Source organism: Amblyomma americanum, chromosome 7, assembly GCF_052857255.1.
Source record: "Amblyomma americanum isolate KBUSLIRL-KWMA chromosome 7, ASM5285725v1, whole genome shotgun sequence".
Classification (NCBI taxonomy): Eukaryota; Metazoa; Arthropoda; class Arachnida; order Ixodida; family Ixodidae; genus Amblyomma; species Amblyomma americanum.
In genome coordinates, this window is record NC_135503.1 from 24,586,841 (window position 1) to 24,610,267 (window position 23,427).

At 45.2% G+C, this 23,427-nt stretch overlaps 1 protein-coding gene across 2 annotated transcripts in view; it reads left to right on the plus strand.

Annotated features, from left to right (window-relative positions):
* Window positions 1-983: 983 nt before the first annotated feature.
* Window positions 984-23,427, plus strand: part of LOC144098704 (organic cation transporter protein-like) — a 96,261-nt gene continuing 73,817 nt past the window's right edge. The window contains exon 1 of one of the 2 annotated variants that reach the window (XM_077631530.1): window positions 984-1,063. In XM_077631530.1, coding sequence (XP_077487656.1) covers window positions 999-1,063 — 65 coding nt within the window. In that variant the 5' untranslated portion in view covers window positions 984-998. Of the gene's footprint in view, window positions 1,064-12,352; window positions 12,485-23,427 lie in introns of those variants that run through there. The other variant, XM_077631525.1, reaches the window with a different exon arrangement.

The following is a 23,427-nucleotide window of genomic DNA, read 5'->3' on the forward strand; positions in this document are numbered from 1 at the left end:
ATCGAGAAAAAAAACATGCGTGCCAGCATTTAATCAATGCAAGATTGATAGTAAGCATAAAGATCAGGGAGTTCGGGAAATAATCCAGGCAGTGAAGATTGCGCGTGCGGGGGATAAGTGTGTGAGCATGTCATCGGTCGTTTTGTCGGAGAAGGAAATCAGATTTTTAGATGGTTGGAAATGGGTTCCTGTTGCTATGCTTTGGCATCGTGACGAGTGTTGTTTCCCGTTTGCTCTTTCCCCTTGTCTCGAATTTCACTCTTGCTGGTGCATATGTATACGTGGCACGTTTGGTGAAGCGAAACAGTTGGAAGCCAGCGCTCTTTACTCGTGTGTCCTATCCCATCCCTCCTCTCTACGTGCGCTGCCACTGAAGTCAAGTTTAACCAACTATCCCAACAAGCATCAATCTTACCTCTCCTTGACGGAGCGCTGCCGCGCTTCGGTGCAATGTCGGCGCGCTGTCGACACCGTACACCACAGCGGAACTGCATCATGCGCGAGCGTTCGCTTCGCCGCCGCTCTTTTCTCGAGGCCCGGATCCATATCGCCGGGCGCGTGACACGGCTCGTGTATCGCCAACGCTTTCAGCGCTCGCCGCAGCGAGGACCGCGTGTCCGCGGCAGACGCCGTCTCGAGCGACGACAGCTACATTCTTCAACGGGGGAAAAGTATACCGTCGTTGTTAGCAGCGGAGATATGTTCCTGGGCGAAGGCAACGGTGGCGACCATTGTTCCCGTGCGACTCCGTTTCTACTGAGCGTCGAAAGAGAGGAGAGGCTGGCCGGCAAATTAATTGCGGTTGTTTCAGCTGGTGATTAATTGAAACAACGCCGCGCCCGTTTCGCAGCATCCGCCCTGGCGACAATGGAAAGCGGCAACTTCAATTATTTCACGAGCCACAACCCTTCGTGTAAATTTAGTCGTCGCTGAAATTCGCGTGGTTTTGCACGCCAACGACGAGTTTTTGCTACCCGACGTTCACTGCCAGCGTCAAGATGAGGATCGCCGACAGCGCGTGCATTGAAATGGAGTCCACCGACGTGATCTTCAGCACTCTAAGGTAAGTTTCTTTTTTATTTATTTATTCTTGGCGATGCATATATCAACAAAATGCACCAAGTTAACCGGTGGGGCATTAAAGAATTTCTGGTTGGCGTTATAAAAATTATGACATTTCTGTTTGAATTGTAGAAATGTGAGTAACAATTAACTATATTATGATTTTGACTTCGCCATATTTATTGTGTAAATAAATTGTCACGTGTCTAGCACTGCGCGGCCTCCGCGTTTAGTTGAAACGACGACGAAGCGGTGGTTGGCTCGAGAGGCGCACTCGGGCTAGACCTGGCTTCAGATTAAAAGGACGGACCGCATTCCTGGGTTCTCCCCTACGCCTACCTGCACGGCTCTCCTTGGGTCGTGACAGTCTGGTGGAGGTGCGGGTTGTTATTCCACCCCCGCCCCCCAAATTCCCAGAAAGACGACAGCACAAGCGTCTGTGTTGTGTTGTCGCCATCTTCTCTGCCGTCGTCTTTTTTGCGCTCGTTAGCCATGAACGTAATTACAGCTTGCGCGGAGTAGAGGAAATCAGCCTACCACCTCTGAACCCGTTCTGAAGTTCTTGGAGTATTCTATTACTTTCTACCCATGACTGCATTTTTATTTTCACCACCTGCATCGCCAGCCAGTATGTAACTGATGTTATCGTAATAGGTCGAAAGGATTTTATCTTCGCCGTATCGCCTTTTCCTTTATAAACCAAAATCATTTTACTCTGTTTCGAGCTGTGCGGAATTTGCTTATTTGTTATGACTGCTTCGAATGGTTTTGTCAGCGTTTCTTTGCCTCTTGTGGCAAGTTCGTTAATTAGCTTGACTGGAATTTCATCTATCCCTGCGGACGTGCATTTTGGAATATTTGCTTCCGCCTTTTTTTATTAAAAATGGGTCAGTTCTAAGCTGTTTTCTATTGTGCTGTCCTGTGTTGCTCCCTCATTTGGGGCGATTACCCTATCGTCCTTCCTAAATGACTCAGCTATAACTGATTCAATGTAGTTTATAACGTCATCTCCCTCTAAACCTTTTCCCTCGGAATCGTGAATCTGTTCCTGCTTTCTGTGATTCACTTTGCCCAGCCAGCTTATATGGTTCCAGAATTTTCCTGGCCCCCCTTTAGTTGCATCCCGAACTTCAGCCAGCGAGCGATCAGAAGGCTGCTTTATTTTAGCCTGGACGAGGACCTGCACTTGCTGTTTCTTTTGTCGATATGATTCCCATTTTTGAGCTACTTCCTCTTCAGATAACTGCGCCCTCTTTGCTTCTCTATGTTCCTGTGATGCCAACCATCGTTGTTCGATGGCCTCCCTAATTTCCTTATTCCACCAACTTCGTGGCTTCCTCTTTCCTCTCCAGTGGTTTACTCCTTTTACTTCTTTTATTTTTGTAGTGATGAGTAGTTCTAACTGATTGTAATCACACTTTTCCATGGGACACTTCTCTATTGCTTCCTCTATGCCGGCCGCTATTAGGGCTATTTGTTTGTCATTTGATTTTGCGTACTCTTTTTGACTTCCCTGCATTTCTCTTTTCAGCAGGGCTCCCAACTGTAGGCTATTACGCTTATGACCACTTCCGAGGCTGTACTTTCCCTCTTCGTCTATTTCCATTATTGTGAGCCTGCTATACATCCCCTGCGACATTAAGCAGTAGTCAGTGGTCGTTTGCCTGTTACGGGATTACCACGTGATTAGTCCCTCACGCTTAGTTTCTCTAGTTACAATAACTAGGCTGCGTAGCTCACATAAGTCTAGCATCAACTTCCCGTTACAATCTGTGTATCCATCCAGATCCTCGATGCGGCCATTCATGTCACCCAACAGAATAATATCGGCACCTTCTCCAAACTGCTTTATATCGTCATTGAGACACTTAACTAAATCCTTGTTTTCTTGTCTGCATATGTTCCCTGTCCCTAAATAAACTACTCTTAGCCATGTCCTTTTACCGGCAATTGTACCAATTACCCAGATATGTTCTTTGCAAGTTAACTTTATTCTTCGACAATTTGTTCCTTGATGTATCACCATACCTCCTTCTCCTCCCTTCCTCTCTGTTGTTCTATTGCTCCCTTCCCAGACGTAGCCATCAACAAACGGTGGATTTTCTAGATCACTGAGATGTGTCTCGCATATCGCGTATACACCTGCTTATTCGTCCTTTAACTGCTGTTCTATTTCCAACCATTTCGCTCTCTTTCTACCGCCTTGCATTTTTATGTACCTGATCCTGGTGCTAAATTTCTGTTTTGTAGTTTTTTTCTGGACCTCCTAGTGGTCATTTTGTTGAAGCCAGCCGCCGTTGTTGCACTTTCTACTTTGCTTCTACCTACCCCTACACCCTTAGTCACAATGGACCCCCTAAAAAAGCTACTGCCCGGCCTGCCAGGCGCCAGCCGATCTCTGCTCCTAGCCTTCCATTAAAATGAATGCCATCTCGTGTAAAACCACTGCCAAAACCTGCTCTGTGCACCTCCCTGTTTATGTCGGCCATTTCAAAGCCTTTTTCCTGGCTTAACCTCATTATCTCTCGATTAACAGCCACAACGTCCTTGGCAACCTCTCCGTTCCGTCCTTGCACCTCCGAGCAATGTGCACACCACGATCTGCATTTGCTGTGCTATTGCACTTAAATCGTCCACTACCTCCGCTAATCTTTCCACCAGTTTTGCGGCTTCACCATTCAGGGCATCATTTAGCCCCGTCGCTACCACTACCAAATTGCTCTCTGCAACATTCTTAGAAAGTTCGTTTTTTGTCTCTCTCAGTACTGCGTCCATTTTCCTGCCTGGGAACGCCCCGACTGCTACCCGCTTATCACCCTTTACACGCTCCATTATAGTTATTTTGCACCTCCCCATGTTTGAGTCACCACCGGTAAGCACTAGGGTATTCTCTTCCTCCCTCCTAACTTCCAGATTATGCTGCCTCTTATCAGTGACTGTGACCTCATTCCTAGGGGTTAACTTGTTCCCCTTCTCTCCATCGCCCCTAGACTTCCTAGCTTCTACGTGTGCGTAGCTGTTCCTGTATGAACCTGCCCAACCTACTTTCATATCGCTGCCCATGCCAGTGCCGGCCCCTTTAACGGCTGGCGCTGGAATGTCCGCCACTCTGGCTTCGCATGGCGGTGTCAGCCATTTTTGCGTCCAACAATTGACTAAGCTGTTCTTGAAGCTTGCGCTTCTCTGTCATCTCTACCTGTAGCTCTTTTTCTAGAGCATCCATACGTAACGCTAGGCTGGTGTTCGCTTCGTCAGCCCTGTCCAGGCGTGCACTTAATACGCAGCATTTGCACATAAAATTCGCGTCTTCGGCCTCCTCTACAGATTCGAACCGCGTTTCCTTCAAATTCACTGACGCCTCACACTCCTTGCTTTTAACCTTCAGTTGCTTGACCATTTTAGCATTTTACCACCCTGAGATCACAGCGTCATCTATGGCAGCAACTAGAAAACAGCACATCTCGCATTGAGACTTGTAGCGCCATTTACAATAGCATTGTAGCAACATCCACTTGCCGCGTGCCAATGATGACGTCACGGTACAATATGGTGGATAGAGGTGAAACTATGTGAGTATGACATCAGGGAACGAAATAGCGGCATATTTTCTGTTTCTCGAATCCAAGATGACCATTAAAATTGGTTGTAGCCTTCCATCCCTTTCCCCGCCCCCGCCCCCACAATAAAAAATAGATAAACATTGTATACATGCAACTACTAATTGAAACGTTACCATATCGCACCGCAAGCCGAATTCTAGGCCCACCTTGACCCCCCAAACGAATAATAATAGTAATAATTGGTTTTTTCACCAACGCCTGCAGCTTGCAGGCGTTGGTGAATGGCAACACCACGGGTTTCCGAGCATCCTCAGGGACATCCCTCCAGGGGGGTGATGGTGAACAGTGCATCACCACGGACCCGAGCACCCGCGCTTCGCCGTGCGTGGCATCGCCGTGTCCGGGAAAAGGGGGATCCTGGTGGTTGAGCCGAGGCCGAGCGTTTGGACCTTAAAGGCCCCTCGGCGGAGGCAACACACCACTTTGGCCCCAGCTTCCTGTAGACGGCACCTCCGACCTGACCCGACCGGGGGAAATCGGCAGTCGCCTTTTCCTTTCCTCCTCTCCATTTTTTACTTTCCTATCTTCTTTCTGACTACTGTCCTGTCTCCTCCTCGTTTCCCGGTTTTTTGTTTCCTTTCTTCATGGGCGGCTAGGGTTAACCTTGTGTGGCGAACTACCTTGGGTTTCGTCATATTTGGTTATAGTTGAGGTGTACAGCTGGCGTGGGCAGGACTTGCGTGCAAGTTCCTGTCCCGTCCCCTTGTTGGGATCCGTGGTGGGTGGCTGGCACCGTGACTGAAAAACTAATTTTTTTTATGGCTCCCCTCTATTCTAAACCTGATCGCTCTCTAAAAAGAGGGCGGAACGATGAAGATCTTTTTCAAAAAAGAAAAGTGTCACTCCCAAACTTTCATGTTATTCATAGCAAAGCTGAAGAAAAGCAAGCAAGACTGATTTTCTCGTTCCCGGTGGCAAAGTGCCTGACAAATACCTTGGGCTTTGGGTACAAGGTATCAAAAATGGCTGGTGGCGACTTACTGCTCGAACTACGTGACACCGTCCAGCTCTCGAAACTTGCAAACATTGTATCGATAGGGGAGATTCCTGTCTCCATCACGTCACACCGATCTTTGAACACAGTCCGAGGCGTCATATCAGAAATTGATTTTGTTCACCTCTCTGAAAAAGAAATGCTTGAAGGCCTTGCCGACCAAGATGTCATAAATGTTCAGCGGATAAAGATCCGGAAGGATAACAAGGAAATAGATACGAAACACATGATCCTCACTTTCAACACCAGCACACTACCTGAAAACATTGAAGTCGGGTACCTGAAAATAAATGTAAGGCCATATATACCCAACCCACGCAGATGTTTCAATTGCCAGAGGTTCGGCCACGGCTCACAGAGTTGTCGCGGCCGCAAAACTTGCGCGAAATGCTCCTCGAAGGACCATTAGTCAGATGAATGTGTTGCTGCCCCGCGCTGCACAAATTGTGAAGGAGACCACGCTGCATACTCCAGGCGTTGTCCGTCCTGGAAGAAAGAAAAAAGAAATAATTACTCTGAAAACCACTGAAAACATTTCTTTCAAAGAAGCAAGAAGGCGGTACGCCGAAACAAACAGATTCTCCTTCCCTGCAGAAACAAACTTCGCCGATGTGGTGCATGGCCGCGGCGCATCACACCAGGCTTCGGCACCTGTCCAGGCTGCACGCAGTGGTCCTATGGCAGGGCCATCCGCGCCCCCTGGTGGAGTAGCTCACACTACTCCGTCAACCCCAAAGCAGGCTGCGCAGACCCCCGGGTCAGCGGGCCTCAAGACCTCTTCCCACAGGTCGAGGTCCAACTCAAAAGTCAGCGTGCGTCTTGCACGGTCGTCCAGCGCCTCTGCTGAGGCGATGGACACGACCCAGGACAGCACCGTGCCGTCCACGTCGGACGGACGGCGGAGGTCCTTGCATCGATCAAAAAATGTGAGGCTCCGAGTTAAGGGGCCAAATCAAAGTTAATCTAATTTTATCTGCACACACGCACATGACATTAAGATGGCTTTCATATTACACTGGAACTGCAGAGATCCCGTAAATGACTATAACGACATAAAATACATTTTAAACACAATTTCCCCTATTGCTTTATGTGTGCAGGAAACCAATCTAGGCCCTCAGCACACAAAGGTGCTAAAGAAGTATACTGTCTTCCGCCGTGACGAAGAGGGGGCGAGCAGACTCTCGGGAGGCGTAGGCATCATTGTGCAACCTGGAGTAGCAGCTGGCGAGATCAAACTGAAAACTAGATTCGAAGTCATAGCAGCCACTGTGGTTGGTTACAAAACCATTGCACTTTGGAGCATATATCTCCAACCACATCTCGAAGTAACACAGCATGAATTAGAGAACCTTTTAGAACAATTACCGGAGCCATACTTGATAGTTGGTGATTTTAATGCACACTCTTGTTTCTGGGCAGTGAGAAAACCAATAGCAGAAGTCAGGTTATTGAGGCTTTTATACTATCCAACAATATTTGTTTATTGAACACCGGTAAACCTATTTATTGTTCCCCTAGTTCAAAAAAAAATGACTGTTTTAAATTTTTCTTTTAGCTCTCCATAAGTTTTTAGCAATTTTAAATGGGATGTTTTAGACAACCCATATGGAAGCGATCATCTACCTGTTGAAATCTGCCTGTCATCCCCACCATCAGTCACACCGACAAAACCGCGGCGTTGGAAGCTCAATTCAGCAGACTGGCAGCTTTTTAGAAAAGCAGCCACGTTAGAAAATACTGCGTTACAACATCTTAATGTAAATAAAATAAATTAAAAGTTCACTAAATGTATTCTTGCTGCCACACACTTAGCTATCCCCCAATCTTCAGGAATAGTACAACGCAACCATAACGTGTGATGGACACGAGATTGCAAAGAAGCAAAAAAAAAATGAAGCTTGGGGTATATTTCGCCGATACCACACACAGGAGAACCTTATAAACTTTAAAAAAGCAAGGGCAAAAGCGCGTGGTACAAACGTCGAAATGCCGAAAAATCATCTTGGCAGCGTTTCATTTCCTCGATAAATAGCCAAGTGTCATCGAAAAAAAATGTTGGAGGCAGTACACAAACTGGATGGTCGCTACCCTCCGTTCACAGTTCCTCTTCTGACAGCCCCTGGTGTACAGACAAATATCAAAGAACAAGCTGACATATTAGGTGAACATTTTTCCACTGTATCTAGTTACTCTCACTATACAGAATCATTTTTTTAAAATATAAAAACACAGCCGAAAAAGAAAGGCTGCCGATAAAGGGCAGTGCTCACAAAGCATATATTAGCCCACTTACACTACAAGAAATTAACAGCGTACTTTATTCCGGTAAACAGACTGCACCAAGACCAGATGAAGTCCATTATAAAATGCTCGCCTACCTGTCCGAACCCGCTGTAGACTCGCTCCTGAAATTTTTTAACAAAATATGGTTATCAGGAGAGATACCGGAGGCTTGGAAAAAAGCCGTTATTGTACCTTTGTTGAAGCCGGGAAAAGTACCTACCTCCCCTGGCAATTACAGGCCTAGAGCCCTAACAAGCGTACCTGCCAAATCCTTTGAAAGCGTCCTTAACATTAGATTAATGTTTCTATTATAATCACGTGATCTTCTTGACATCCATCAGTGTGGGTTTATAAAGGCGTGCTTTACAACCGACCATCTAGTGCGCCTAGAGAACACAGTCCGAGAAGCATTTATAGAGAAGCAACACTGCCTTGCGGTCTTTTTCGATTTAGAGAAAGCCCATGACATCACATGGAGGTTTGGCATACTGCGGGACCTTGGAGACCTCGGCATCCGCGGTAGAATTCAGAATTCTGAAATGCTTGAGTGACTTTTTGACCAACCGTTACTTTCAAGTACGCCTGGGTGCCACTTTTTCTAAGAATTTCATTCAAGAGAACTGCGTGCCTCAGGGGTGCATTTTAAGCACCACGCTTTCTGTAGTAAAAATGAATTCCCTAACAAAAATAATTCCGAAGTCTATCACGTATTCAGTCTATGTCGACGATCTCCAGATTGCTTGCACATCCTCTAGCGTTAGATCGTGTGAGAGGCAAATACAGCTGTCAGTAAATAAACTAACATGGGCAGACAAAAATGGTTTCAAGTTTTGTACGCAAAAGTCAGTAGCTGCTCTGTTCTCGCTTAGAAGAGGACTGCACACTGATCTCTCCCTGTATCTAAATGAAGTCGCACTACCAATTAAAGATGAATAACTTATGACAAATAGGAATAACTTACGACAAAAAGCTCGTTCCTACCACACATTAACACCCTCAAAAAGAAAGCTTCTAAATCTCTTATTATACTAAAAGTACTTTAACGAAAACATTGGGTTTCCGATAGGACTTGTCTTTTAAAGATTCATCGCTCTGTAGTACACTCTGCATTTGGTTATGGATGCATAGTTTATGAATCAGCGAGGCAATCGTACCTTAAACGCCTGGATCCAGTACATAATTTAGGTTCGCGTCTTTCTGCCGGTGCATAGAGGACGTCACCTATAAGCAGTCTTTATGTGCAAACCAATGAACCATCACTTACAGGCAGAAGAACCATGCTCACATGCGCGTGCGTTTTCAAAATCCGTTCACTACCTAAACATATCTGTCACCAAATAGTCACAAAGTGCCCATCTAGAACACTATTTAACAACAAACTTTTAGCTATACGGCAACTTCTCATGCGTTTTGAAGAGATGTGCCAAAACCTCGACGTAATGGATGCATTACCTGGCATTGCTCGAAGAGGAGGTCCACTGCCTCCATGGTACAATTTTCTTGCAATCTGTGACCTCACTCTTACATATTTCCGTAAAAAACAAACTCCACAGCAACATATAATACAAGAATTCCGTGCCCTTGAAGAAAAATACAGTAGTTTTACAGAATTTTATACTGATGGATCAAAACCAAATAGTTGCGTAGGAAGCGCAGTGGTGCGAGGGAATTCGGAGGAAATAATAAGACTACCACAGTGTTCCTCCATCTTCACCGCGGAGTGCTACGCAGTATGTGTGGCAATAGAAAAAATACTAAGTGAGAACCTCAAAAATGCTATTTACACAGACTCTTTAAGTGTCGTTCTCCGTTCTAAACATGCAAGCACCCCTCTGCTTGGTTACATCATACACAGCGTAGTAACTGCCACAGCTCAAGGACAAAATATAAAAATATGCTGGGTCCCGAGTCAAGTGGGAATAAAAGGCAATGATAGAGCAGATGTGTGTGCTGCTAAAGCTCGTGGCAATAAAATAAAATTAAATATACCGTTTAATGATTGCATGAAGTTAGTAGCAAGGAAACTAAAGAAAAAATGATAGTCGGCTTAGAAAAATGAAGTAAATAATAAACTACACTTGGTAAAACCAGTTTTAGGTGAATTTAAGTCGTGTGTGCACCAAGAAGATTTCAAGGAAGTGATCTTATGCCGTCTCCGAATAGGCCACACGCACCTTAGCGCACAACTTCCTACTAACAAAACAAGACAAACCTGTTTGCCAAGAATGCGGAGATGAACTCACGGTTAACCACATTTTATTCTCTTGTGTGAAACTAGAAAGACTAAAAAAAAAGTATTTTACTCAAGTTTATAATGAATTCATTCCTTTTCATCCAACACTGCTCTTAGATGATAATGCCATTGTTAACATACCTTCTATTTTTAGCTTTTTAAAAGAAGCAGGCGTACTTGAAAAACTGTAAATTTTGAACCACTGCCTCGCTTTATTGCATGATACACCTTCAGCCATTTTGTCATCCCCGAGAAGAAGGCTGAGGTCTTTCTTTGATTGGTTTGGGAGCCTCAGGATCCTTACCCAGCCAAGGATAGCCGCTGAGGCTAGCTGACTTACTTTAAGGCTTTTACAGTTAGCCTTTTCCAAATTTCTTCCCATATGCTATTACTAGACAGTACAATATTTTAGGTCATCTACACCATCGATAATATTTCCCATTTGTAAACATTCTGCACGAAACTTATTCTATACCTTGAGCCTGGCGCATGATGGCCTTAGCTGCCTATGTGCCATAAAACCCAACACAACACACACATCATCCGCTCTGCTTTTAAGGCGAAAGCCTTACTAGCCACGTCAGACAAAGTTCCATCGGCGACCGTCGTTGCTGTTGAGGCCGAGAGATAGTTCCAAACAGATGGCGTCGCAACAGCCGTCGTCTTGCCGCCAAAGCTGAGGCTGCAACGACGGCATGCTCAACAGATAGCATGAGCAGCCATCTTCCAAGAATTTCGTTTCACAATTGTGACGAAAACGTCCATCGTACAGCGTTCCAGGTGGTCTCATATCATTTCTCGTTTCACATAGCTTACAGCTGCAAGTCAAGTTGGAGGCTAGCTCACGACAGAGATTCCGACCGACGATGTATAGACTCGCGATGAGACATTCGTTCATCCTTTGCCGCCGCGGTGGCTCACTGGTTACGGTGCTCGGCTGCTGAACCGAAAGACGCGGGTTCGATCCCGGCTGCGGCGGTCGAATTTCGATGGAGGCGAAATTCTAGAGGCCCGTGTACTGTGCGATGTCAGTGCGCCTTAAAGAACCCCAGGTGGTCGAAATTTCCGGAGAGCCGATGGCGCTTTTGCGTCGAGGGCAGACGCAGCTGGCAGGGAATATAACGTTCGACGTCAGGCCTCAGGGGTGACACAGACCGGATGTTGCTGGCAGTGTAGACGTTATTATTCCTGTATGCGCGTCCTTAATCCAATTTCTCGCCGCTTGTAAGACTGTGTAATGTGAAGGAATTTCGAATGGCGCGTGTGAAAGTTGAATATCTATAGAGTGGCACAATCTTTACATGCGCTATTGTTTTCGCGCCTATCTGAATGTCTGGCACTACGTTTTTCGTACATTTTCTGTAAGGATTTGGAAAATTTTGTTTCATGCGAAACCTTCCGGGCAGCCATGTACCAGCCATCTCATGCTTTGTAAAAACCCTGGACAGGTCGGCCATCGCAAAGCTTGCGCACTTGCTGATTCGCTGCAGAGTCGCGTTTTCTGACCGCAAGGGCTAGCTTGTGTACGGAGATGCGCTTTGACAGCTCGTTAGCGTACATGTCACGGGGGTTGACACAGTCCCTGACGGCTTGCAATTAATTTTTCTACCACTACTCCGGAGATGGGTAATTGGGTTTAGTAAATTGACGCGTCCCGGTCAATCGGAAGCCATGTGAAGAACCAATAAAACGGTGTACCTTAGATATTCGCTCCCACCAAAACTACTTTGTCGCATATACGTTGCATTTGATGTGAATGAAATTTCTCGCCAACATTGTCCTTTGTCGTATTGTGAAGCCGTTTCGGCCCTGTTTCGTCGGAACTCCAGAGCGAGGAGCAATCGGTTATATAATCCAGGTTTCGATGCCCTGCTGCGCACATGTGTGTTGCAGGAGAGGTCAAAGCGGCCGGATAAAGATAAATCACGGAAATCCAGACCCATTTTTTTTGAAGCTGTCGCGAATGTAGCTTGTTTTTACAACTCTGTCAAACACGTCACTCGCAGCGACCACTATTTTACGGGCCTCACGGTCAATCTGCCCCGCAGCGAATCCAGCGCAGAGCTCTGTGTGACATCACGAGACCGAAAACGCCATGTGGCCAAAAGCCGACTCTTGATATTCTATTTTTCTGTACGTGCCGGCGTTATACGCCAGGTTCCCCAGAATTGTTCCTGCCTCCAGTGCGAAACCTGCTGTAGTCGTGAACGACGGAATTGTACCGGTCGACGTGCGGAATAAGTTCGAGCAGGAGATGCCTCCCACCAAGCCGTGCCTCGAAAATGGCAGGTAAGGTACATCTGAAGACAGGTAAACTATACAAGCTGATCAGCAGGCGCACTTCAGGCGTTCGCGACAGCGAATCAGTTACGCTGAAGCACGAAAGCCTCCTCGCTTGAGTAGTGTGCCTCTGGACACGTCTTTCTGCAATGTAAAGAAACAATTATATTATCCGCTCCGTTATCTCAGGCGTGCCTAGGCACTGATGAGTTGTATAGGTGGCTCAGTGCATGCCTGCGATATTTCTGCTTCTGAACTCGATTTTAGCAAGCCGACGCGTTTTGACGGAGACAACATTCTAAATATACCCTTGTCCGGAGTTTTCGGGGCTTCGCTGAAAGTTGAAAACGAGAGGCTTAAAAACAAGGTCGAACATCTCGAACAGTATCAAAGAAGTAACAGCGTGGAAATTAATGGCGTGCTGGAAGAGTCTGACTCAAACGCCGTGGTAAAAAAATATCGGTGAACTTGTGAGCGAAGCGATAGCCGATGCTGATATCGACCTAAGCCATCTGGTGCAGTAGCCCACAGGAAAGATAAGAACAGCATCCTGCGGATTGTATCGCGAGCCAAGCGTAATGCACGCTTACCAAGTCGAAAAAAAAAAAAGCTGCCAGCAGGTGATGCGGGATCTGAAGGTACAAGCACTGCTATTTGCGTGAACGAACACCTGGCACGATATAACAAGCAGTTCCTTGGCGCTGCCGTTGCGTGAAAAAAAAAAGCGGGATGGAAGTGCGTGTGGGTCAGCTTAGGGAAAATACTTGCACGAAGGTCGGGATGTCCGCTGCCGTTCGAACTGCAAAGAAAGATGATCTTGCTTCCATCAAAGAGACGGCACTACGCTTGTCCGGTCTCTTCGATAATTAAACATCATGTTCAACTCGACGTCTGTTATTACTGAATCGTTCATACTAAAAGAATTCCTTCGCTGTTTACACCCACGTTTTTATTTATTCTACTTGAATAACCTTAGCATGAGAAACAATGAAACGTGGGTGACGATAGAGACCCGTCCCCGACATTGGACCATTGTACTCCGATTCGGTTAGACGAAACACGCAGAGGTGGTGGCCTGGTAACTTATCTCCGGTGCAAATAAATATTCATATCTCGCTCCTAGTTGTTGTTCTTTACAGACCACCGACCGTATACCAGCGGCATTTCCCAAAAAGCCTCGAAAAAGTATTTGTGTATTGTATTAACAAAAATTTAGTAGTTTTTTGTTTTGTTTTGTTTTTTTTTTATGGGGGGGGAGGGGTGGTTGATAAGGGGTGGTTGATAACATCGACACTTCATTTCATGACACGCACGGGTGTTGATGTATCTGGTGCCTTTATATGGATACGAACATGTCATTACTATGCCAGTCCACATTACTCGGAATGGTTGTAGCTTTATCCATATATGTCTTCAAACCTAAATGTATCAGCCTTCGCAGAAGGAGTATTATCATGCGATATCAGTGACCATTTGCGCGTATCCTTTGCCACACATCACGTATTTAATATGAGCTCTAACAATAGCAGGCTTGAAAGCAGGCCGTGAGTTATACCGCTTTAAGCTATTTCCATTCTTTAAAAGAGGTGATGACTGGTAAAGTGTGTGCCTACAGCAGGACGCAAATTATACGCATGAGGTTGTTCTTGGCGCTTTTCTTTGCTGTTATAATCGCGTATTTCCATTAAGACCGTATAGAAAATGCAATCGGAAAATTAAGAAGCCCTGGATTTGTGCTGCCTTCCTGAAGCATATTAAGGAAAAAAGTAATAGAAAAATAACTTACGCAGCACATTAAACGCTGATATCACGAAAATAAGACGTGCGAACTATGAAGCGATGTTTACTGAGATAACAGCGGATTAGGAAAAAAAACTGGAGGCAGGTTAATTACCTTACCGGCAGGAACTCATCATCCCTTAGGGCAGACCAACGAGTAATCAGTCGTTCTTTGAGGGGGAAAACAAATTGCGGATGGAATAATCAAGCATTTTCTTAGTGCGGCCGTACATCGGCCATCTGTTCACCAATGTGACGACTACTGGCCTTATCGCGAAAGAAAAAAAAAATTGTTTGCACTGAAAGCCGTTTTCTGAAACGAAATCAGTGACCTCAAAATGCATTAAAAAGTAATGTCGCAAGTGGATATGTTGATGTTAAAGCTGAACCTGTAAAGCGAGTGTCATTAATAGTTAGCCGTGTCCAAGCGATATCATAAATCTCTCATTTTCTTCTGGAGTCTCCCCGTACAAACTAAAATTGGCCAAAATAATTACGGACTTTAGATATTGTGAACTGACGGCCGATTTCAGGGCTGCCGGTATTTTCAAATATTTTCGAACTCAATCCGTCATTCATTGTTTTCCAAAATTTGTGCATTTGCAGTGAGATGACTTTTCGCCTTAAACTTTTAATGACATTATCAAGTTTCATTGAATAATTACAGGTGCTCTATTTTCTAAGCTAACAGCGCTTCATTTTTTTCAATAATATACATTGAACTTTATCTTTCTTCGTTTGTCGTACTGCGCTTTTCGTTCGCTTGCAAATTACTGCTCTTATTGATAAACATTCTTTCGCATATTTTCCGACGTTTTGCGTGTGTTTCGTGCTCTGCCTGTAAAAATCCCGCTGGGAATTGATAGCATTTCGAAATAAATGAATAAATTATCAACACTCGCCTGTCAAAGTACCTAAGCAAGTATGATTTAATATCGCCCTCACAATGTGGTTTTCACAAAGGTTAGACAACTGAGGAAGTTCTAACTGTATAGTAGCAAATAATCAGAAACTTTGAAGGTCAGCTCTACACCTTTGGGAAATTTCTTGATGTGTGCAAGGCTTTTGATTCTGTTGACCACAAAATTTTTGCAACCCAATCAGATCGCTATGAAATCAGAGGCCTCACATTGGAGGTTATCAGGACTTACCTGTCATCGAGGCGTCAGTTTGTAAAGAGAGATTATACTAATTACCAGCAATTCAATGCTAAACTAAGTTTGGTTTGGTTTATGGGGGTTTAACGTCCCAAAGCGACTCAGACTTAAAGACGCCGTAGTGAATGGCTCCGGAAATTTTGACCACCTGGGGTTCTTTAACGTGCACTGACATCGCACAGTACACGGGCCTCTTGAATTTCGCCTCCATCGAAATTCGACCGCCGCGGCCGGGATAGAACCCGCGTCTTTCGGGCCGGCAGCCGAGCGCCGTAACCACTAAGCCACCGCGGCGGCTCTAAACTAGGTGTCCCGCAAAAATTAATACTAGGTCCGTTACTTTTTCTTTTGTATGTGAATGACTTTACCAAAATAAAAAAACACCGACAATAACCATGTCTGCAGATGGCACTGGTTATTTTTTATAGGCAAAAAGTTGCATGCAGTTGAACAATCCGCGAACGTTTATTTCGACGATTTATTCATGTACTTCCAAACAATAAACCTCAACTGAATGCACAAAAAAACAACAACAAAGTATAGAGAGTTGAAGCTAATTAATAGAGAAAGAAAAAATTGGCAGTGGCTTAGCTCGGCTATGCCAGGGTATACGTAGCGAGAGGTACGTTTCCCAGGCTTAGCTTGTTGTGGTCGCTGTATTTTTAGCAATGAGAGACATTGGGCTCCATCTCGGCGGCTATGCGCCGGCAGTCTGGCATCTCCGTTTGGCAAGCCGTTCCTCTCTGTTCGGGTGTCTCCACTGTTCTCTTCGCTTTCTTGCGCTCATTCTCTATATTGTTCAGTATCTAAGCGCCCGGCGACAACCTCTGTATCTGAAGAGTTAATCTTCTCTTGTCTATGCCGCCGTTTAGCAGCCGCCGGACTGTTCTTCTGTGTATTCATGTCAAAGAATGTCATACAGCCGCCCATTACATTTCCGTCTTTAATACGCAATGCTGCGCATGCGACGCGTGGTTCGGGTGACAGAGCGGCGGGCGGCGACGAAGTGCGCGGCGCACCTGTGGGGGTCTCTCTGGTTATCGACGCATGCGCGCCACTGCTGATCCGCGTGACGTCACGCGCAGCGTCGACGGTGGAGCGGGCGCGCGGTCGCGGCGACGGCACCTCTCGGGTTGCCATGGTAACGGCGCATGCGCACAACTGGCTTCTCCCGGCCACCGCGAAATGCTCGACTGGTAGCCCAGTGTAGCTACAAAATAGTTTTTCTTACAGCACGGAGGAAAAAAACCTACAACAGGTACGTGTGCAAAGGTTTCCAGGGGTATGGTTTAGTGAAGACTTATCGTGGGCCCGTCACATGAACCGCCTCCTCTCCGAACTATCGATGTCTGTTGAATGACTGAAGAAAATAGCCCCTATTTTACCATCTCTGACAGAAAAACTCATTCTATTATTTATTGTTTTATTCTAAACTGCTCTATGTTATTGTTGATATTGTTGAAAGAGAATCATGAAAGACTACAACTCTTGCAAAAACATATTTTCTGTGCCTTGTGGAGAGATATGGGAGATGCCCTTGCCCTGCAGTGGACGTAGTCAGTGTTATTATTATTATTATTATTATTATTATTATTATTATTATTATTATTATTATTATTATTATTATTATTATTATTATTATTATTATTATTATTATTATTATTATTATTATTATTATTATTATTATTATTATACCTGCCCTATTATAATTATAATCTGTTTTACCGGCAATTAAGATGTACTTTTGGAGATTGACCATATACAAAAGGAAACTTCACACTGTTTATATATCTGCCTTGGCGCATTATGACGTTCGCAACCCCAAACGTAGAACTAGAAATGGGAAGACAAACTGCGGCAAATAAGATTCGGATTATCAGGTTATAGATAAATTAAATCAGTTTCCGGTTTGGATTTCAGTTTAACCTCCAAATTGTTTAAGCTGAAATGTTGGTCAACTTTGTTTTCTGCTCAAACTGTAAGGTGACATTGATAAATGTATTTTCGATTCATTATGTTTTGTGAACTTAATTTTGTAAGATAAGTGTGTTTCATTTTATCAAACAATAAAGAAATAAAAATCAGCCGCTCTGGTCCATAGTGGTAGAGTGAAGAGAATGGCGGCGTATAGAATACATCTACGAATTGTCACTGCGCTCTTCTGTTCTCTGACATCTGTTGGCATCAAGTGTTGCACTTGTTCTCTGGTGTAGTGATGCAGGCTGTTTCCTTTTGTTGCGAGGCAGACAACTCATCACACAAACATATTCTTTGTCTCTGCCGCTCGCAGGAAGTCGTCATTTATTTATTGTTATTGCCAGTTGTCATTGTGTCACAAATGTACTGCCAGCCTTCACAGAAGGGCTTAGGCAGGAGTGGGCGCACGTAGTAAAGAAAACAAAGCAGAAAATAAACATTACAAGACATAAAAAACGAGAACACTTTAATGGTCCGCCCACTAGGACAGATAGACAATCAAAGGACAAAAGTTCTTCGCACAAGCGTGCTCTGTTGCATCAAATAAAGACTGACTGACTGACTGACTGACTGACTGACTGACTGACTGACTGACTGACTGACTGACTGACTGACTGACTGACTGACTGACTGACTGACTGACTGACTGACTGACTGACTGACTGACTGACTGACTGACTGACTGACTGACTGACTGACTGACTGACTGACTGACTGACTGACTGACTGACTGACTGACTGACTGACTGACTGACTGGCTGACTGACTGACTGACTGACTGACTGACTGATCTACCTACTTACCTATCTGCTTGCCTTCCTGCCTGCTTATGCACTTACGAACCTCCTTACTTACTTAGTTGCTCACTATTACGCTTAGTTATTTTACTAACTGCCTGCAGCCTACCTACTTACTTGCTTTTACTTACCCACTTTTACTTACTTTTACTTGGCAACATTTACTGCCTTATTTTTGCTTACTGACTGAATGACTGAAGTATTGATTGACTGACTTACTGGCTGACGTATGACTGACCGACTTACTGGCTGATGTATTGATTGACTGACTTACTGGCTGACATACTGACTGACTGACTGACTGACTGACTGACTGACTGACTGACTGACTGACTGACTGACTGACTGACTGACTGACTGACTGACTGACTGACTGACTGACTGACTGACTGACTGACTGACTGACTGACTGACTGACTGACTGACTGACTGACTGACTGAGGTTTAAAAAATCCCATATTGCCAGAACTCATTCAGAACGTTTCATCATCATCATCGCCAGCCCAGCTGTGTCGGCTGAAGACTAAAGGCATCTCCCATTGGTCTCCCATTACCCGTGTAAAGAAGAAGGGAAGGCAGGCCGATCCACCGGCAGAAGAAACCGGTTTGCTACCCTGCATTTTAAGGGGAAAGGAATGAGGGCATAAAAAGATGAAGGAGAAAAGCGAGTAACCGGAAATTGAAGTCAGGGCATGAAAAGCGTGCGTTACACGACATGTCGCCGCATGTCGTGTAGGCCAGATACAGTCAGGAAATGGAGCAGTGCCTTGCAGGCCTTCGCCGCCGACGACCGCCGCGGCCACCGTCCCAGAATCAGTATTTTATTTATTTATTTAAATACCCTAAAGGCCCAAGTGGGCATTACATAGGGGGGGGGGGGGGGGGCATGAAAACAACACAATACAGATTATTGGCACACAGTAGTTAACAAATACAAAGAATAACTATATATACAAATTGCAAGTACACATCACTGCAGTCGCTGAAAGATACATAGGTTGAGCGTATAAGACTTAATGCTTCAACAATACTGAAAATATCACGGTGAATTTTGTAGGCCAAGGTGCGATGAAAGTTTTGTTTGGAAATGTGATAACTCAGTTTCAGAAACTATGTCAGCCGGTAACGAGTTCCACTCTGCCATAGATAATAGTAAGGGTGATGTTTGATATTTCAGTGTTCGTGCGAAGATGGGTTGCACTTTGTGGGAATGATCAGACCGGGATGAAACATGATGGGCAGGGGCGATGCGATCAGCTGTGAACGGGGAGCCATCGTAGTACAAGGAACGAAAAAACGATAAACGAGAGAACTTGCGTCGAGTAATAAGGTCGGGAATACTGATAGTTTGCTTCAATAATGACACACTTTCATACGATGAGTATGAAGAAAGGATGAACCTCACAGCTTTATTTTGTACAGACTCAAGGCGGTTAATTAATGTAGTTCGTGACAGCAACGCCAATCCACAGGCTATACAGCAAGTCAATCCACGTTTAAAGCCGAAGCTTGAGGTGATGATGATGATGATGTTGAAAACTTTATTATTGGCGGAGCCCTTGTAGTTCGAAACTTTACAGATGAACTAGCTCCTAGCCCGTGTCTGACGGCGACCTTCTCCGCCCACTGTACCAGCCTTAGTTGCGAGGGTAGACGCCGCAGAGTACTCCCAGCCGTCAGCTTACGCCCTCTGCGTGCTCTCCAACAAACTACAAAACACGACATCAGGCTCGATCAGGGCAAACACCTCGATAGAAGCCGAAGAAACAGCCACAACGCTAGCGATATCGTCTTCCACTGCCACTCTTGTCATTAGCGATTCCAAAACCGCCATTCAAAATTTTGCCCGCGGGCAGATACGTGCTGCCGCCTATAAAATTCTCACCTCCAATGCCCAACCTCCTCGCCCCATCCAAATAGTCTGGGTGCCGGCCCATTCGTGATATCCCGGCAATGAAGCGGCCCATTCCGCTGCTCGAGCGCACAGGTACCCACTAAAGTTTTCGGAACACTGAAATCAAGAAAAACTTTGATTTCCTTGCTTGAGCAGAAGCGTGTCCAGGCATTGAGGGATGCATTGTGCAGGTCACACAGGGACCTACATCTTACTCCGCAATTACGCTTCACTGCAATTTTCATGTTCCGAAAACTTTTGTGGGCACCTGTACCTCAACCGAACGGCGCCTACCGAAGATCCAGAGAGTGCGAGAGAGCGGCTTATCCCATATCGCGACATCACGCTACACTACCGGAGCTTCAGGTCATTGGTCCGGATATTGTAGATGTGGGTTTGAAAACTAGCCGGAATTCCTCGAGGCAAGCGTGATCTCCAGCGCAAGTATTCGAAGCCTGCCCTAAGCGTCAACTCTTGAAACTGCGATCGACCCACGGTCACCGTCGCGTTGGGCAGAGTTCGCGTTATCTGTTTTCCTGCGATGCCGCTCTGTTCTGGTAGCGACTGGAAGGGAAGAGTTAGGCGGGGCAGGGGGTGGAGGGGGAATGGAACCAGATTAGAATGAAATATTATTCCCGTGAGTTTCGATTCGGGGAATTTTCCCCTTTTTTAGAGAATTTGAGGAGGAAAATTTGGCGGAAAGTGAATTTACGGAGTTTCAGGGAACTTGAGATACCGAAGCTGTCACACTTTTTTTCCCACTTGCCGGAGTTTTCAACCTATGGCAGGGGGAAGGGCCTGAAATAGGAATTGTTTGGTCTGATTGTAGGAGTCATCGGTTACGGTACGGAACATCCCTGTATTATTCCAGCCTGAACGAGAACGACTGAAAAAGACTACTAAAGACCAAGGATGACTTGAGAGAAAAGATTAAAGCCAAGTCGCGGCAGTCGTAAATGTAGTATAGGCAAGATCGTCCGTTTTTTTTTTTTTGAACTTATATTTCTTTAAATTCGAAGTGTAAAAATGATGCGCTGCCTGTTTTTTTTTTTTTAGAGAGAAAAAAATTGTGCCGATGGCAGTCTTTTTCATAGAAACTTTTCCATAGCTGGGATCGTTTTTAGCTATTTTTGTTCTTGCCAAGAGCTTGTCATAAGCATTATTTTTGCTGGATACAGCCCTCTGCTGCACGGCGCCTACAGTCCTGTAACCGGCTTTACGAACTTTTTTTTTTTTTGTTCTAAGCCTGTGGGAGTGGTTTTACGAGGTCAGCCATGCCGGATATACATTTGATATTGCCAGCTGCATTTGTTATTTGTCCGGACAGGATGGCATGACCTTTCGTGTTTAGAAAAAAAGACTTGATAATCCAAAACAAGATCTAAATGAGGATGACGTGAAGCCCTATGGCACGCGCCTGGGAAGTGCGGTTTAATCCCAAGCAGTATAGAGCATCGGCACAATATTGGAAATATGTTGGTAAATATCGGTCCTACAAAGGACCAACATTTGCAAACACACTTCCAATCTTGGGCCGATGCCCTGTGCTGGATAGGGATGCTGCCACTTCACTTTTCTCTACGCGATCGATTGTTTCACTAAAGGACACTGTACCGAACTTTTTGTTCCGAAAGAGGTTCAGACCATGAGTAAATTAATAATTACACAAAAAATGTCATTGATAGACTAACAATGCATACGAATCCGCGTGCGAGTATGCGTGAGCGGGTACGTTCGTGTGCGCCTTAATTCTTAACAATTTTGAACAATTCACGTTTTTGTGAAGTGGGGGGGTTCTAAATATACACACAGAAATTTAGAAATTGTTTCCCGATGGTAGAATGTAATGCGCGTGTGAACCGACTAATCCCCTCTGTATAAAAAAGACCCCCTCCACCCAAAAAAAAAAAGATTGAGGGGCAATCCATTGGATTGAAGCGGAAGAAATGCGAGAGCATTCTACCCTACTCTCTCTTCCTTGGTGCTATCGTTCTGCATGCTGGTGCACGTACGGTAACACTGTGACCACGTGACCGCTACTTGCAACTTCACTAAGTCACTATCATTACTAGAACCTAGTCACTATCACCTGTCACTCCAATGTCCCTACGAAGTAGCTACCGCCTGTGGTTCATTTGAGCCAGTGTTTCATTTCATAATCCCCGGTGTTTTATTATAGCCGGTGTTTCATTATAACCGCTCTTTCACCGTCGCCGCCATGTCATAACAGTCGGTGTTTCGCTCTAGCCGTTAATTGTTACATCAAGTGGCACGTGGAGAGCGGAAACTCTCCCTAAACGTCACCTGCCACGGTTGGCAGGTGTGGGCTTCATACAGCGTCGGACGCCGACGCCGGACCGTTTTCGCGGTCGTGACCCTCTCAGTTCTCTCGCATTAAACACGTTGTCATCCGAACGTTTCTTCTCGAACTCGTGCGCAGTCTGTCGTCGTGCACCTGAAAATAGTACCTGTCATCGAACTCCATCATATATCACGAAAACACCGCTATTAAATTAGCTGCAAAAGTTGCCTTTATTTTCCAATCGATCTCGCTCAGTACAGAGCGCCCATATACAAGCGCGAAGGCATTGCGCGCGCTGACGCGTTTCCAGTGCGGCTATACCCGCCCAACCCAGAGCACCGGTTGCTCGCCCGGTTAGCCGCCTCCCTTTAGTTCGAATTCCGCGTAACTCAAACTCCCTTTCGGGTTCGAATTGCGCAGGTCCTACTGTGATAGGTTGCAGCAGCTCACAAGTTCTCTGTTTTTTTTTTTTTACTATTCCGCCCAGTTCTTTCTTCCAGTACATTATCATTTGAGTTCACAGCACTTCCCTGTCTGTGCTTAATCTGCCAGGCTTCAGGCCTTTGCATGATTTTTAATGCCGTAGCTGTCACATAGACCAAATAATTTGCACAGCATCGTTGCCTCGCATACATTGTGCAGGATACAGCTTTGGTGATGAGACATAAATGACTGTTTTCTAACAATCATACTCGTGAATAATTATTTCTTCCATCAATCATTGGCGTCAGAGGCGATACCTGAGGAAGTAATGCAAAGTTTGGGAGCCTTTGCTCGCTTCTAACAGGCACTGTTCGAATACATTCTGAAGTAAAGCCATATAATGTAAAGTCATAAAAAGGGTTTCATTTACTGAGCTTGACAATCACTCATTACTGAGGGCGTTCCTGAAGTGGTTCTACGAGAGCTGCTGTCTTACGCAAGGTACCATTAGTTTGCGCTTTCGAACTACCAGATAATCATCAAACGTGCCCAGTGGAGAATCCGGAAGAGAAGCGAATTTTATCCAAACACAAATTCTCTTATGCCGGATGCTCTTGTTAGAA